The following is a 17,006-nucleotide window of genomic DNA, read 5'->3' on the forward strand; positions in this document are numbered from 1 at the left end:
TTACAGTGTTGTTTATTGTTTTATGTCATCTGGATAATGGTATTATAACAAATTCAATAAAATGTAGTTAAACCTAATCATGTTAAAATAAAGAATCAGAATCCAGGGAACCAAAGCCAAGGACTGTCAGAGGCAGTGAAAGGAGCCAAAATACAGAGCAACCTGGGATTCATTAAAGACAGCATTTCACTGCATCACCCACCCATCAACCTCTTCCCACTGAGGGACAGTGCCACGCCACTCACCCATCAAATCTTTTCCACCGTAGGACAGTTCCACATCACCCATCCATCATCCTCTTCCCACTGTGGGACAAAGCTGCATCACCCATCCATCAACTTGTTCCCATCATGGGACGCCACCCCATTTACCCATCAACCGCTTCCCTTCTATGGGACAATGCCATACCACCACCCACCAACCCTCCCACCATGGGACAGAGTCACATCAACCTCTCCCCACCATTGGACACAGCCAGACCTCTCACCCATCAACCCCTCCCCATCATGGCACACAGCCACATCACTCAGCAATTAACTCCTCCCCATTTATAGGACAGTGCCGCACAACCCACCCGTCAACCACTGTGGGGCAGAGCCGCATCACCCACCCATCAACTACTCCCCATCTATGGGACAGTGCAACACCACCCACCTTTCCCATAGAGGAACAAACCGTATCATCAACCCATGAACTCCTCCCAACCATGGAAAAGAGCCACATCGCCCATCCATCAACCCCTCCCCACTACAGGATAGTGCCACACTACCCATTCATCACCCCACCCCCACCATGAGACACAGCCATATCACTCACCCCTCCCAACCTATAGGATAGAGGCACATCACCCTTCCACCAGCCCCTCCCTGTCCGCAGACAGTGCATTATCACTCACCTATCAGTCCCGCATAGGAGGACAGACAGGCCCTGTAGTTATCCAGTGGACAGGTGGTAACAGACAGGAAGGACATCTGACAGTTTGTGTGATAGTCTGCAAGTCTGGCCCTGTAACAAACACAAGGAGAGAAGTTTGAGTCTCAGTATCTGAGGCAAGGACATCTGTCTGCCTATCCAGGAGTCTCCCTCCAAGTGACTATGGTACAGGAAATACATATTTGGGACAAATCGATAAAGGGCGTTAAATGTCGGGAATCAAAAAGCCATGCGCTAGGATTTTGTACGGCATCAGGGCACCAAGATTACATTATAGAATAGAGCGCAAGTCAACATCCGTGTGCCAGCACTTAGACACCAAAAAGACAAAGTGCAATTGTCCCAATCAGAATGGTGAGCACTAAAAAAAGTGTCCTTCATCTCATGTGATGAACACAAATATCTTTATTGGTTCAATATCTTGAATATATATCCAGAGTCTTTGGATATATATACAAGATATTGAACCAATAAAGATATTTGTATTCATCAGATGAGTTGAAGGACACTTTTTTTAGTGCTCACCATTCTGATTGGGACAATTCCACTTTGTCTTTTTGCGTTTGAGTTTGTGGTTTTGTTTCCCCTGTTTTATTTGCAGCACTTAGACACCATCATTTATACCATGTAAAAGACAGCGCCTAAATGTTAGCGCTTAAGCACGCAACTCAGTTTATTTTATACTTTCCTTTATCGAATGGTGCCTAAGTGCAAGTAAGCACGCAACTGCTGTTTTGGCACTTAATTTCCTTTTGAGCGCCACAAGTTATTCACCGAATTGGCATCTCATTTGCGATACACTATATAACATTAAGGGGGATTCTGCCCTGGAGACTCCTGTTGTACGCGTCCTTAAGTCTCCTGTAATGGCAGAGGCAGTCCTATGTGTCTGAAAAACCAAGAGCCCAGTGCTCAAAACTCCAGTGCTAGAGGCAAGAGCACACGTCCTATAGTGGAAGAACAGGGCTGAAAGCCAACCTCCCAATGCCCAAAGCAAATGGACTGCTTGCAACAACATGAGAAATGTCATCAACCTACCCTATGTTGTTGTGTATCATTAACAGATGAAAACGAGCAGAAAGAAAAAAAAACCCATGTGTGTGTCCTTTTGTTTGCTGATAACAGTGTGCCCTTTTTGCAAAGAAGGCGACTGTTTCGAGAGAGTCTTAACAATAACTGTCTCCAAAATGAAAAGGAAGAGTAACCAAAATGCCATACCATACTAAATTTCTACAAGGATTCATTGCGGCTTACAATAAGATTTTTCAGAAGTTCCAAAGCAAACGGAGTAAGGGGAAAGGGACTTGTATACCACCTCTTTGTCGCTTTGCCATTTCAAAGTGGCGGGCACTGGAGAATTAAGGAACTGCCCAGGGTCGCAAGGAGCAGGACCAGGATTTGATCTCATAGCCTCTGGGTGCGGAGGCAGCAGCTCAACCAGTGAGCCACAGCTCTTCCCAGTAAGGCTCTGGATCTACAATTGGATGGTAATCATAAGAATGACAAAGAGAAGAGATATGTCTTTTCAACATTTTCCTGAAGAGGCAGTAGGTTGAGGTCTTCTTTTTTTTATTATTACGCGCTACATCCTACTATTCTGAGTGAGTCACACTGTAAAAACATACATAAAATATAAACAAATACACAAAACATACTGTTCACTCATACCTCAATATATCATCATAACCCTTTCAACCTGACATAGCCATCCATATATCAAATGCTGCAAAATCAAAGACTTAGTCAGACAAAATGTCTCTGGAATAAAATAGTTTTCACCACCTTTCTAAATTGAAGCAGACTGTTAACTTTCCGTACATCAACTGGAAGAGCATTCCATAATATCGATGAGAACTTACTAGTCTCACATTTTTCACAGCTGGCACCTTCAGGCACAATGTGTGCCGAGAACGTAAAGACCTAGCTGGTTGATATATATGAAACAATGATCTAACAACTAATGGGCCATCGTCTTTAAGGGCCATAAAGATCACATAGAGAATTTTGAATTCAATCTGCCTAGCAATAGCTAGCCAGTGGAGCTCATTCAGCAAAGGTATAACATGTTCAAATTTAGAAGCATGCATAGCCATACGAGCTGTGGCATTCTGTGCTAACCGCAATGCCCGGATCACACATTTAGGTAAACCCAAATAAAGTGAATTGCAGTAATCAAAATGAGGAGTCACTATGGCACTAAGCATAGATCAGAAGTTTGTATCTGAGAGGTAATCTCATAATCGCAACAAAAAGAGAAGACCCAAATTTCCACAGGAAAAGAAGAGCAATTCCAAACAAACAAAACTGTGGAAACACAATGTTCTTGGACAGTGTTTTTAATAAGGATTCACTGAATAAAAGAACGTTGTGTTTCCACGGTAATCTAATAATCTACATTGCAGACAAAGTTTTAAAAAACAGTTGTTTTAATTTGAGGTTTGAAGGATAAAGTAGAGTCCAAAACAACTCCCAAGTTTTTACAGAGACTGGAGACTATGATGACAATACCATCCAGGACTATTTCTGATGGAAACATCATAAGATGTTTTTCACGTCCAATACAAACAATTTCAGTTCTTCGTATATTCTCCTCCCTCTCTCTCTCTCCCATGGTCTGACATCTCTATCCCCTCCCCCCCCCCCCACCCCCTATGTCTGGTATCTCTCTCCTTCTCTTTCTCCCTTCCCTGGTCTGGCATCTCTCCTTCCCCTTCCAGTGATCTAACAACTCTCTCTCCTTCCATCACCCTTCTCAAGAATCTGACATCTCTCCCTTCTTTGAGTCATCTCTCCTGCCTCCCAGTTTAACATTTCTCCTCCTCTCCTCCACTATTATGTCCAACAATTCTCCCTCTTTCTTTCTCTCCCCATGTATACCATCTCTCTTTCCCTCCCATTCCATGCACTTATGTGCAACAATTCTCTTTTTCTCTTCCCTCACCCACTGGCAGCATCTCTTTACCTCCCTTCCCATCACCCCACCCATGCAGCATCTGTTCTTCCCAACCCCCCTCTCAGCCTGCGCTCCTTCCCTGCCTTCCCACCCCCATCCATGCAACTCCTGTCTTACCAACCCCCTAGCCCCAGCCCGTGACATGCAGCATATGTTCTTCTTCTCCCCTCTCCCCCTGTGGCATGACTTCTCTCTTCAGCGCCCAACTCCCCCATCTACCTCCTCCCTGATTGCTGTTATTTTAAATTATTGGGCAGCCGCCACACAGCGTCAACAAGATGAGCCAGCTGCTGTCGACCTGCCCTGGAACCTTTCATTCAGCAGAAGCCTACCTAGGCAGGAACATGAAGTCGCTGCTGAATGAAGACTTCCGGGGCAGGCCAACAGCAGCAGGCTCATCTCGTTGAGGCTGCAGGATAGCTACCCGAAGATTTAACGGTGACCAGAGAGGAGGTAGGTGGGGGAGTCAGGAGCTGAAGAGAGACGTCGTAACGCAGGGTCCTGGGAGGGGGTGGGGAAAGGAAAGTAGAACATATGCTACATGCCGAAGATTTAAAATTTCAGCAGCATAAGAGGAGGTAGTTGGGGGAGGCCACGTCCCCTATGGTGCTCCCCCCCTCCCTCGGTCCCAACATCTATGCTTGGCTGTCTTAAAAATAAAAACATATGTCACAAAAAAATCCAAGTAGTTAAGAGGCTACAAACAAGCAGCACAGCTAACAAGACTCCAATGTAGGCTGGTGTCATGTGAACCAGTGGCATTTAGACACCAACACTTATACCAGCTCTACAGCGAATGTAAGCGCTCACGTCCTGTTTTTTTAAGCACATATATTTCAGTTAGGGAAGTATTCTGCAAAAGAAAGTAGGTGCCTATGTTCCTTTACAGATTAAGCTCCTGCCCTCACTAAGCATGCACACTGCAGTTTGCTAAGGAAGAAGCTCCATGGGACCATTTTGCTGCTGAAAGACCACTGCAGTCTTGCCTTTTTTCATGCTGGTTTTACAGGGTGACCACCGACTGTGAGTTGCTTCTTTTGTCAGCAGTGCTTAGTAACTGCAGGATCACGCACAGCAGGTGGGAGTCTGCCCTTGCCTGCACTTGTGTAATGCTGACACATCACTGGTTCTCTGTCTAGTACAGCCCCTGGAGCCCTCCCAACCCTTTCTCAGACATCTGAAGAGGAGTCAGGAAAAGGCAGATGTGCTGCCAAGACTCTCTTTTTAGCTGAGACAGCCCTGAGCAAAGAATGTTATAATGCCCTGGTATTGCTCCATGGTGCGACCTCACCTGGAGTATTGCTTTCAATTCTGGTCTCCTTATCTCAAGAAAGATATTGCGGCACTAAAAAAAGGTTCAAAGAAGAGCGACCAAGATGATAAAGGGGATGGAACTCCTCTCGTTTGAGGAAGTACTAAAAAGGTTAGGGATCTTCAGCTTGGAAAAGAGATATGATTGAAGTCTACAAAATCCTGAGTGGAGTAGAATGGGTACAAGTGGATTGATATTGTACTCCGTCAAAAATGACAAAGACTAGGGGACACTCGATGAAGTTACAGGGAAATACTTTTAAAACCAATAGGAGGAAATACAATGGTACCTTGGAATCCGAACTTAACCTGTTCCAGAACCCCATTTGAGTTCCAGAGCCCCGTTCGAGTTCCAAGACAATTTTTTCCATTGAAAATAATAGAAACTGGATTCATCCGTTCTTTGGTCCCATGAACTCAGATTGTCCAATAAATTTAACAGTAAACACAGGCAACAAGATTGGGCCCAGGTGGCAGAAACAGCAAGATAGTGCCCCCCTGACATAGACAGCAAGATCGGGCCCCCACCGGCATAGGTAGCAACGGCAACTGCAAGCGGTGCTCAGCCCAAAGTTTCCCTCCCAGGCGGAAACAGGAAGCTGCGTCAGAGGGGAAGCTTTGGGCTGAGCAACGCTTGCAGTTCCCGTACGTTCGGATTACAAAGCAGCATTCGGATTCCAGGACAAAATTTAATTTAAAAAAAAGTTTGGATTCCAAGTTCTAGGGCATTTGGATTCCCGAGGTAGCACTGTATTTTTTCATTCAGAGAATAGTTAAGCTCTGGAACGCATTGTCAGAGGTTGTGGTAAGAGTAGTTAATGTAGCTGGTTTTAAGAAGGGTTTGGACAATTTCCTTGAGAAAAAGTCCAAAGTCTGTTATTGAGAAAGACATGGGGGAAGCCACTGCTTGCCCTGGATTGGTAGCATGGAATGTTGCTACTCTGGGTTTTGGCCAGGTACTAGTGACCTGGATTGGTCATTGTGAGAATAGGCTACTGGACTTGATAGACCTTTGGTCTAACCCAGTACAGCTATTCTTATGTTCTTATGCTGCCTCTGCTCCTTATGGTATTTGAGAGAAGGTCTATCCCAGTGGTCTTCACTCCCAGTCCTCAAGACCTGCCAACAAATCAGGTCTTCAGGATATCCCTAATGAATCTGTATGAGAGAGATTTCCATACAATGCATCTAATAGGCATGCAAATCTGCCTCAGGCCTAGTTCATGAAGAATATCTTGAAAAACCTGACCCTTTGGCAGCTCTGGAGGACTGGGAGTAAAGACCAAAGTCTAGCCTGCCAGAAGTGGAGTCACTGGAGGTCTGCCCTGTCTCTGATTTAGAGGGATGGGGAAGGAGCAGAAAGGTGTCCATACTGCTCAAGCTCCAGTGGGATACAAGGAGAAGATAAGAAAGACAAGAACCTATCCTGCCTTTGTTCCATAGGGATTTGCAGGGTCTATTCTACTACCATGTGTAATAAACGAGGGATGTCCTGCCCCTGCGGTTTAGAGCAATACAGAGGAGGAAGCATATCTGTTATTCTACTCATACTCCAGAGCAGAGAACTGCACAGGAATGGGAACTGTGAGAATCCTGTGGAACCCATGGTATTCCTAAGGGTATGGAAAATGTTACCATGTGAGTCCTCTGGGTGTGTAGCAAAAATCTCTGGTGACTCCAGAATGAGGCTTGGAATGCATTGAGAGAGGCCACTGAACACCAGACTGGGGCTTGGAATGTCTAGAAAGGCAGCTGGAACACCAGACTACAGCTTGGAACATTCATTGGTTAAATAGTGCATATGATCCATAAAAACATAGGAGGCTGTTAGGTGTGGGAGAAAGCAACAGACTCCTGCAGATATGGGTGGGGATAGAGGAGATTAATTGTGGGATGGAATGGATCTTAGCAGGTCTGAGTGGGAATTGGTTAGATTCCATTGGGGATGGGTGAAATTTTTGTCCCCATGCAACTCTCTACTTGGTGTGGGGGGAGAGGTTTTGTTCTGCTCTTGATTTATAGGAATAAAGGGGCAGCAGTGAATGTTTATTATCCTACTGTGGTAGGGTGAATTTCCCTGTCAATGGCATTCTACCAGAGGCAGTCTGAGCAGCTAAAAGAAGGGGCTAATTTGCATAAGTGCTGCTGGGAGCTGTCCATTCACTCTGAATAAGCTGTGGTGCTGAAAAAGACAGTTCCCAGGCTGAGAACCAGGAATAGCAGAAACATCTTTAGGAGCCAGGTGGTTCTTGAGGGGAGAACTGCTGGTTTCTGACCTGGCCCTTGGTAAGCCTGTAGATCAGCCTGCCAGACTTTGGAGGAGACCTGGAGGGTACCTCAAGATTGATGATTGATAGAGGACCTGGTGGTAGTCAAAGAGACTAATGAAATGAGTAGTGATTAGGGGTGTGTGTAACTGGGCTGGTCTTACAGAGCAGATGAAGAACAGGAACTACGGTAAGTTCTAGGAAGGAGTTCTCAGAGAAAGACTGGCTGGGAGAAAACTAGAGGAGTCCTCAGTGCATGTATCTAGGAGAAGACAACTGAGGGGCTGGGAAAGTCCTCAGTGCATCTATCCAGGATAAGATGACTGAGAGGGCTAGAAGGAGAAATAGCCGGAGGACCTGGTAGAGCCTAGAGCCCAGGCAGGGCTCAGGTTTGATGACTGGTGAAGTTTCCAGAGAGTTGGAGATCCAAGAGGCCAGGGAATGTACAGACCAGTGATGGCCCCACAAAAAGCAGCCAGGGGAGTCAAGGTCTAAGGCTGAGGGGTTCTGACAAGAGACCAGCAGAGGGACCGGCAGGACCAGCGGCAACCAGCAGAGAGACCAGTAATGGCACTGGAAACTGCCAGAGGAGCCCAGAGTATGCAGCCTGACAGACCCGAGAGAACGTTGGCCAAAAGGTCTGGCGAGCAACCAGCGGAGGGACTGGCAGGGCCAGTAGCAACCAGCAGAGACCGGTGATGGCACTGAGAGTTGCCAGGGAGGACCTACAGGGCCAAGGAAGTGTCAGGGAGAGGACCTGGAAGAGCTGGAAGATCAATGGAGTCCAGGAGAGGCTTGGGGAAAGACCTGGTCAAGAATATGTGAATAAAGTACAGTATTTAGAAACGTTTTATCCAGGGGTGCCCAATATGTCAATCGCGATCGACCGGTAGATCTCAAAGGCAAACGCGAGTCGATCGTGGAGCCCATCCTGGGCTCCATGATAGACTCGTGTTGCCTTTGAGATCTACCGGGCCGATCAGCCTTCCTCTCCCCTACGTCCCCCACCGCCGCCCCAAGCTCTCCCTGTAGAAGCGTTCTCCTCGACATCAATTCTGACGTCAGAGAGGAAGTTCCAGGCCAGCCAATTGCTGCCTGGCTGGCCCGGAACTTCTTCTCCAACGTCAGAATTGATGTTAAGGAGAAGGCTGCTGGCCTGTTGCAGCGTCGGAAAATGAAGAACTCGGCAATGGCTGCGTCTGCGGTGGCTTGGGGGCCCAGAAGTCGGCGGTGGCTTGAGGGCCTATTCTCAGATGACAGCCCCAGCAATGGCTTTGGAAGAAAGAAAGGGGAGACAGAAAGACAGAGAGGCAGAACAGGGAGACAGAAAAGACAGGGAGGCAGACAGGGAGACAGAAAAGACAGGGAGGCAGAACAGGGAGACAGACAGAAAAGTCAGGGAGGCAGAAGAAGGAGACAGACAGAAAAGTCAGGGAGGCAGAACAGGGAGACAGAAAGTCAGGCAGGGAGGTAGAAAGCCAGAGAGAGAAAGTAAGTAAGAAAGGGGCAAGGAGACAGACAGAAAGAAAGAAAGGGGAGGGGGGCAGGGAGAGAGGAAGAAAAAGTTGGACTCATGGAAGGACAGAGATGTTGGTTGGGGAATGGAATGAGGAGGCGACGAAGCATGCAGGAGGCAGAAAGAAGGGAAGAAATATTGGATGCACAGTCAGAAGAAGAAAGTGCAACCGGAGACTCATGAAATCACCAGACAAGAAAGGTAGGAAAAATGATTTTATTTTCAATTTAGTGATCAAAATGTGTCTGTTTTGAGAATTTAAATCTTCTGTCTATATTTTGCACTATGGCCCCCTTTTACTAAACCGCAGTAGCGGATTTTAGTGCAAAGAGCCTATGAGCGTCAAGAGCAATGCAAGGCATTCAGCGCAGCTCCCTGCGCTAAAAACCACTATCGCAGTTTAGTAAAAAGGGAGGAGGTATATTTGTCTATTTTTGTATAGTTGCATATTTTAAAGTCATCTGAGGGTAATAGTGGACAAGACAATGAAGTCGTCGGCACAGTGCGCAGCAGCCTCTAAGAAAGCGAATAGAATGCTAGGTATAATCAAGAAGGGTATTACAACCAGAATGAAAGAAGTTATCCTGCCATTGTATCTGGCGATGGTGCGCACGCATCTGGAGTACTGCGTCCAATATTGGTCGCCGTACCTAAAGAAGGATATGGCGATACTCGAGAGGGTTCAGAAGAGAACGACACGTTTGATAAAAGGTATGGAAAACCTTTCATACGCTGAAAGACTGGAGAAACTGGGGCTCTTTTCCCTGGAGAAGCGGAGTCTTAGAGGGAATATGATAGAGACTTACAAGATCATGAACGGCATAGAGAAAGTGGAGAGGGACAGATTCTTCAAACGTTCGAAAACTACAAGAACGAGAGGGCACTCGGAAAAATTAAGAGGGGACGGATTCAGAACCAATGCTAGGAAGTTCTTCTTCACCCAACGGGTGGTGGACACCTGGAATGCATTTCCAGAGGGCGTGATAGGACAAGGTACGGTATTGGAGTTCAAGAAGGGTTTGGACAATTTTCTGAAGGAAAAGGGGATAGATGGGTATAGCTAGAGGGTTAAATACAGATTTCTGGACCTGATGGGCCGCTGCGTGATCGGACTGCTGGGCATGATGGACCTCTGGTCTGACCCAGCAGAGGCACTGCTTATGTTCTTATGTTCTTATCTGCCTTGACCTCTTTAAAAAACCCCCAAATATAAATGATAATTAACATTTTTTTCTGCGTAGTGTGCTTTGTGGTTTTTTTTTAAATTTTATTCTTGGTAGATCATTTTGACTTGGTCATTTTAAAAGTAGCTCGCAAGCCAAAAAGCGTGGGCACCCCTGGTTTTAACTATGTTGTGTTTGTTTTAGCAGGCACCTGGGGATAATATATAAAGGGTAATACCGCTCAGCCCAGGCACATGATGACACCTACCCTTGCTAAACATAGATGCAGAGGGAGATGGTCTGTTATCCTGCCCTTACACTAAAGGGATTCTGGGGCATCTGCCTGCTCGAGAAAGAGGTTGGGGGTTTTATCATGCCTCTGCTCCACAGGGTTCTTCCCTGACACTCATATATGCAACTCTGATCTCAAGGGATTTGCTACTTCATAGTCAAGTCTTATTTCTGCAAAAGAGAGAAAACACAGCCAAGCCCGGGTCCATGTTTCACTTGCTTATAATACGCTGATCTTAAACAGAAAGAAAGAGAAAGACAAGCAAAGAGAAGGAGAAAAGCTTCTCTGTACATCAAAACTCATTTCCGCTGCTTTCTCTGAAATTACATAATTTGTTTTCCCTTGGGGTGAAATATGGTATCACAACTTAAGAAGAATAAGATTGGTATCAATTTCTGAGCTGAATTTTCATCTCTTTCAGCTTATAGGGCTCTGTGGGAGATTTACTCAGGATCAGTTCCACAAATATACAGGAACTTAGAAAAATTGTATTCACTCTTCCACTGCCAGTTGGAAGGGGGAAAAGCTGGGAGCCCAGGACTGGCAACAGCAGCTGATTGACAAAGAAGGAATGGAAGCAAGGCTAGATTTCTGTGTATTGTGGGCCCTATGCTATAACACTTAAGACCCCCCTCTCCCCCCATTAAGTAGGAAGTATATTTTAGGTTCCATAGATGGTAAATAACAAATATTAAAAACAAAAAAAATAGGAATCGTCAATAATAAAAATAATAATTATGATTACTTTATATTGTAATTTTCATTATTTCCACGTTTATTCGTTTTTTCAATAAAGCATGGCACCCCCAAGGGCTTGTCTGGCTTATGTGTACATTTAGCTCTGGCTGGCAACCCTAGGCTGGTGGCAGCAGGATGACTCAGAGGGCATGAGCTGAGAGACCAGGGCTGACAGCGCAAGCAAGACAACTAGGAAGGGATGGGAAGCTCAGACTGACCTGGAGGGAAATAGCTGGGAACCCAGGGTTGGTGGTAATACCAAGGTAACCAGGAAGGGAAGGGTTGGGAACACTGGGCTGATTGTGGCAACATAGTGACCCAAAAAGGAAGGGCAGATATAGTCTAAGGCCCAGGTGCTCAAAACCTAATGCCATCTCTGAGCGATTAGTTCCAGAACTGCATGCACGTTAATGTGCACAGAATGCAGAAAACCCTCCAGCATGTGTGCTAATCTGTATGCTGAAGATTAGCACAAATTGTATTGAAATGCATTGAAATGAATTCAAATCAGGGCGAATATGTAATCACACATATCTTGAAACTCGGGAGGGGCGCTGAGCTTTGTGGGTCTTACTGCCCTAGTTCCCTCTTAGGGGTGGATTATAAAATTTTTACTAGGATATTGTCAGCTTGATTGCAGTGATAGCTCCCTGATTCGGTACATGGGGGATCAGTCGAGGTTCACTGCAGGATGCCAATCAGGAAGGAGAGCAGAGACATCCCATGAGCGGGAGGGGAAGAGAAAGGAGAGAGAAAAATGGAAAAGTAAAACTGCAATGAATCGGGTAAAAAAGAGGGGAACAACAGGCTGGATGAAAGGAAGAGAGGGTACACAATTTATGGAAGCGGCATAGAAAGAGAGCAGATGCCATATGGAAGGGGGGGGGGGGGACACAGAATGGAAGAAAGAGAGTAAAGAGAAGATGAGGAACATAGAAATCAGAGACAACAAAAGTAAAATGACATTTTTCTTTTTTCCTTAGCATAAAGTAGTATTGTAGCTGTGTTGATAAATATTGATAAATAGAGAATAGAAACAAGGTGATCTTTCTGTTGGACTAATTTTAATATATTTTTGACTAACTTTCAGTGATCAAGGGCTCCTTTTACTAAGCTGCGCTAGTGGTTTTAGTGCGCGCTTAGCGTGCGCTAAATTGCCGTGCACGCTAGACGCTAACGCCTCCATTGAGCTGGCGTTAGTTTTTCCGTGTAGCGCGGGGGTTAGCGTGTGCTAATCTGCAGCGCACGCTAAAAACACTACCGTAGCTTCGTAAAAGTAGCCCCAAATCTCACTTCTTCAGGTCAGGGCAGGATACCATAACTGCAGTATAACATATTGACCTGAGGAAGTAAGTTTTGGCCTCTGAAAGCTGATTGAAAAATGTATTAGTCCAATAAAATGATATTCATTAAATCTAATCTTTGATTTTTTTATACTAATTCATCCCAACAGGAAGGCTCAACTTGGTTAACAAAATATTAGAAAAAGTTATACAGGTGCCTCATTTTCCATCTTTTCTTTAATTTCTATTTGTTTTATTTCTATTTCTATTTGTTCTATTTATTTCTATTTGTTCTATTTATTTCAATTTGTTCAATTTGTGTTATTTCTATTTGCCTTGACCTCTCTGATAAAAGCAGAATATAAATAGTAGTTAATTAAAATGTTCTCTGCATACAGTGTGCTTAAGTTTTGGATCCCCTGAGGAAGATCAAGGCCAACAGAGATTTTAGTCAAATCGAGATTTATTTCCGTTCAGTAGCAGAAGCCAGCATTTTCCCAATGGGACTCGCCTCATTTGTTGTTGCTTAATGTCTTGCCATCTAAACTAGTCACCGAGTGCCTCAATGGCAGTTCATAGTCTAAAGTGCACGAGGACAAAGGCGCGCAAACAACTGAGCGCAGGACTTCATCGCGCCGAAGAAAAACCGTATTTTAAAGAGCTCCGATGGGGGGTGTTGGTGGGGAACCCCCCCCCCCACACACACACATACACTTTACTTCATAGAGATCGCGCTGATGTTGTGGGGGGTTTGGGGGGTTGTAACCCCCCTCATTATACTGGAAACTTAACTTTTTCCTTGTTTTTTAGGGAAAAAGTTAAGTTTTCAGTATAATGTGGGGGTTACACCCAGTGCTCCCTCTAAGCGGGTGGGTGGTGTGAGCAAAATTTTTTCCCCGTGCGCTAAAAATATTGGGCGCCAGCGCCAACTCGCCCGATTCTCCTCTCGCCGCGGCCTGCCATCTCCGTACGCCGTGCGCTGTGACGTGACATTGTGTGCTGCGAGGCAATATTTTGTGCGCCTGCGCACGCCAGCGCAGCTTAGAGGGAACACTGGTTACACCCCCCCCACCCCCTCAACATGGCAGCGTGAGGCAGCTCGAGGGGGGTGCCCCGTCAGAGCCCTTTAAAATACGGATTTTCTTCGGTGCGATTAAGCCCTGCGCTCAGTTGTCCGCGCTCGGTTGTCCTCGCACACTTTTGACCCGTCACCCTCAATGGCAGCTCGCCTGTGTGTAGGTTACAGACAATCCACACCGGTTGTTTACATTACAGGAATCACCTCCAGTAGCTTGAAGAGTTTTTGTCTGTTCCTCTTTCTCTCAGCCATGCAACCAAATTGTCAGCAATTATTTCCGCACGAGTCTTGGCTTTAGTTGCTTTTGCAGGAACCAAATGCCACAGATATCTGCCTCCTGGCTCCATACAAACTGTGTGATGGTCCTCTTTCACCACACCTGGATGCATGTTGCCATTCTCTTTTACCTTTCACATGACCCTGCTTTCATCACAGCGACCATAAAAGAAAATGCAAGTGATGCCATTCTACTGCACTTCCTCCTCACACTGTACATCCAGTTTTCTCATGAATCTCGCCTGATCCCTCTTCACCTTGTTATGATCAATCATCAAAGGAGTATCAAAGTGAGTGATGAACCCTGTATCAATCCCGGCAGCAGTAACAATCTCTGCTATTCCTCTCAGTCCAGTATGTCTTAAACCGGCAAGGGCTATGTTGGTTAAATCCTCAGCATTATATTCTGACCTCTTCCTAGCTTTCTCTAGATAACAGGAGCTTCCTCCATTGGGTTTTCCACCATGTCATGCAAATCTCCCAGTTCCACTTCAAGCACTGATCTCTCCATCGTCTCTTGCTCTTCTGCTGCCCTTTTTTCACTCTTCGTTCTCTGCTTTTCTTCATCCTCCCTCCTTTTTGCCTGCCTTTTCTTCTGTAGTTCTTGTTTTTTAGTCCCAGGGAGGTCAACTGGTCCAATCTCATGAGGTCCAACACTCCCGACCTTTTCGCTTTGACCTTTTATAAAGGCTAACTCAATTACAGGAATCATCTTCTCTCTGCTGTAGTCACAAAGTATGACTATTCCACTGACTCAGGCAAAATTTTATCCCACATCAGTACAAGCCTTACTTACAGATAAGTATGTCCATCAGTGTGTCAAGCTTCTCCATAAATCTGTCTTTCTCCTCCAGTTTTGCTCTGCCCACAGAACCTTTGCTGGCTTGTTCCCACATAGATTTCAACTTTGCTTTAATCCTAACATGGCTTTTTATAAATTGGGCCAGGAGTTGCATTAGACAGTTTAGAAAATGGGCTTTTACAATTACCATTCAGTTACTTCAGGGTTGGCTCCCTGTCTTGGTATAGAAATGCTTTTAAAAAATTTTTTGAATCTGAGATAGTGGTCACAAAACTGTAGTGTGGTAGTTGGTTCCAGCATTTTGCTAATTGATATTGGATGGATAAGGTCATAGGAGCCAACTTTTCAAAATGATTGGGGATGCTGATACCAATGGAAATTACCTCCCCTTGGACACAGTCAAGGAGTTAGTTCAACATTGGGGGTGCTGAAGCACCCACAAAGCTGGCTCCTATGGATAAGGTAATTTTGCCCGGCAGCCTTTATATTGTTGCAAGCTGGGAATTTTAAGTGGGAAAAGATTTCTGGTGGAATATCTGTTGGAAGCGCCCTGGAGTAAGATGGACAACTCTGCTTAATAGTTGGGGGCGTTGCCTGTCAGGATCTTAAAGGCAGTGATGCCTAATTTAAACTTGATCCTTGTGGTTATGAGCAGCCAATGTAGTTTCATATAGCAGGGCTGTAGGTGTTCTGATTTCTATAGTCCATATATGAGTGTTACTGCTGGTAATTAACAAATAAGTATGTGTCCAAAGAAAACTGAAAGTGAAGGCACACATTGGAACCTGTTCTTCTGCGCCTAAATAGGAGTCTCTGAAAAATTTCAAGTGCAAACAATTTTGGAAAGGCTCATATTTAAATGCAGAAAAACAAGCACCGATTACTACTTATACTTCTATAGCGCTGAAAGGCATTTGAAGCACTGTACATTTTAATATGCAATAGATGGTCCCTGCTCAAAAGAGCTTACAATCTAATTTGGTTCTCTATTTTGTTTTTAAATAATTTATATTCCGCACATCCTACAATTCTATGCGGGTTACAAATTATTCAGGTACTTAAGCATTATTCCCTAACTGTCCCAGCGGACTCCTACTCTTATCTAATGTACCTGGGGCAATGGAGATTAAGTGACTTGCCCAGGGTCACAAGGAGCAGTGCGGGATTCGAACCCACAACCTCAGGGTGTCATGGTACAGATAAGAGAAGGCTCAGAGACTCCAGAGCTCCAGTCAAGTATTTGGGTTAGTTTAGTAGCTCTAACCACTGCACTACACAGAGAATGATAAGTATCACATGGTGGGTAGGAGTTGAAAACAGCCTTGAAAAAAGTGGACTTTTAGCTTGGATTTGAATACTGCTGGAAACGGAGCCTACGTGATGACTCCGGAAGACTGTTCCAGGCACCAATGTGCGCGGACCCCTCTATTTTAGGTCTGGACATGCACACAAGAAGCCACGCATGCATCTGGCAAACGCCCACCACATTTACTGCAGGTTATCCACCAAGGGCAAATCAGTATTGGCCACTGGGGGCACCATTCAGGAAGGACCCAGGTGTGGACTTAAACTGATAATACCCAGGTACTGTAAGTGCTCCCCTCCCCCACCTGTTCATTTCATAGTCCATAAGAACGGAGATCTTGTAGATAGGATTTGCATTTAATTGAAGTACTGTTCTGTTTCACTGAACTGCTAACTAAGCCGAACAGGAGATTGTGTTTACACAAGCAAACCCTGAGTCACTATAGACTTCCTGTCACACTAAAGTCAATACTTATGAAAGGGATCTATTTAATTATTCAGCAAGAATTGACTTCTTATTGTGTTAAGAGTGTGGTTAGCCTTGAGGGAGAGGGGAAGCCAGCTAAGAGTTTCTTCCTGCTTTCTCAGAATAATGATTGGATTTCTGGAAAAGACCTTTCTCACACAGGGTGCGCAGTGATTCCAGCTGGGTCAGTCCTGGTTTTGCTGTCGCACTGCACCTATTACCTTCTATATTTGTTTGTTTTTTTAACTAGGCCACGAGGAAAACCAGAGTAGGCTCAGCCAACCTCAGGACTAGATGCACTTAAGTCTTCGATCATTTAGCAATCGTCACTATACCAGTTTGACTGGTTTAGCGACTGATCGGATTTGCTGACCCTATGCACAAAATGGCTCACCGCGTGGCTTTCCGTGAGGTCGTACATTCTTCGATTCTGGCTTGCAAATGAGGTCAATAATATTAAAACCAGGCATCTGAGTAATGCTCTAATCTTGTATGCCAGAATTGGATCGGTATTACCGACCCGGAACACCCAACAGGTGTACATGTTGGTACCTGAGTTACTGACAGGTCTCCCTGTTTTGTTTTTCATTTTTTTTCTATAGGCACAGATGTTGTGCACATAA

General features: G+C 45.1%; 1 protein-coding gene across 2 annotated transcripts in view; it reads right to left on the reverse strand.

The window, feature by feature from the left end:
• GFRA2 (GDNF family receptor alpha 2) overlaps positions 1 to 17,006 on the reverse strand; it is a 256,914-nt gene that overhangs the window by 38,125 nt on the left and 201,783 nt on the right. For both annotated transcript variants that reach the window (XM_033950513.1, XM_033950512.1), the window contains exon 5: positions 896 to 1,005. In XM_033950513.1, coding sequence (XP_033806404.1) covers positions 896 to 1,005 — 110 coding nt within the window. The remainder of the gene's footprint in view (positions 1 to 895; positions 1,006 to 17,006) is intronic.

The sequence above is a fragment of the Geotrypetes seraphini genome, chromosome 6, assembly GCF_902459505.1.
Source record: "Geotrypetes seraphini chromosome 6, aGeoSer1.1, whole genome shotgun sequence".
NCBI lineage: Eukaryota > Metazoa > Chordata > Amphibia > Gymnophiona > Dermophiidae > Geotrypetes > Geotrypetes seraphini.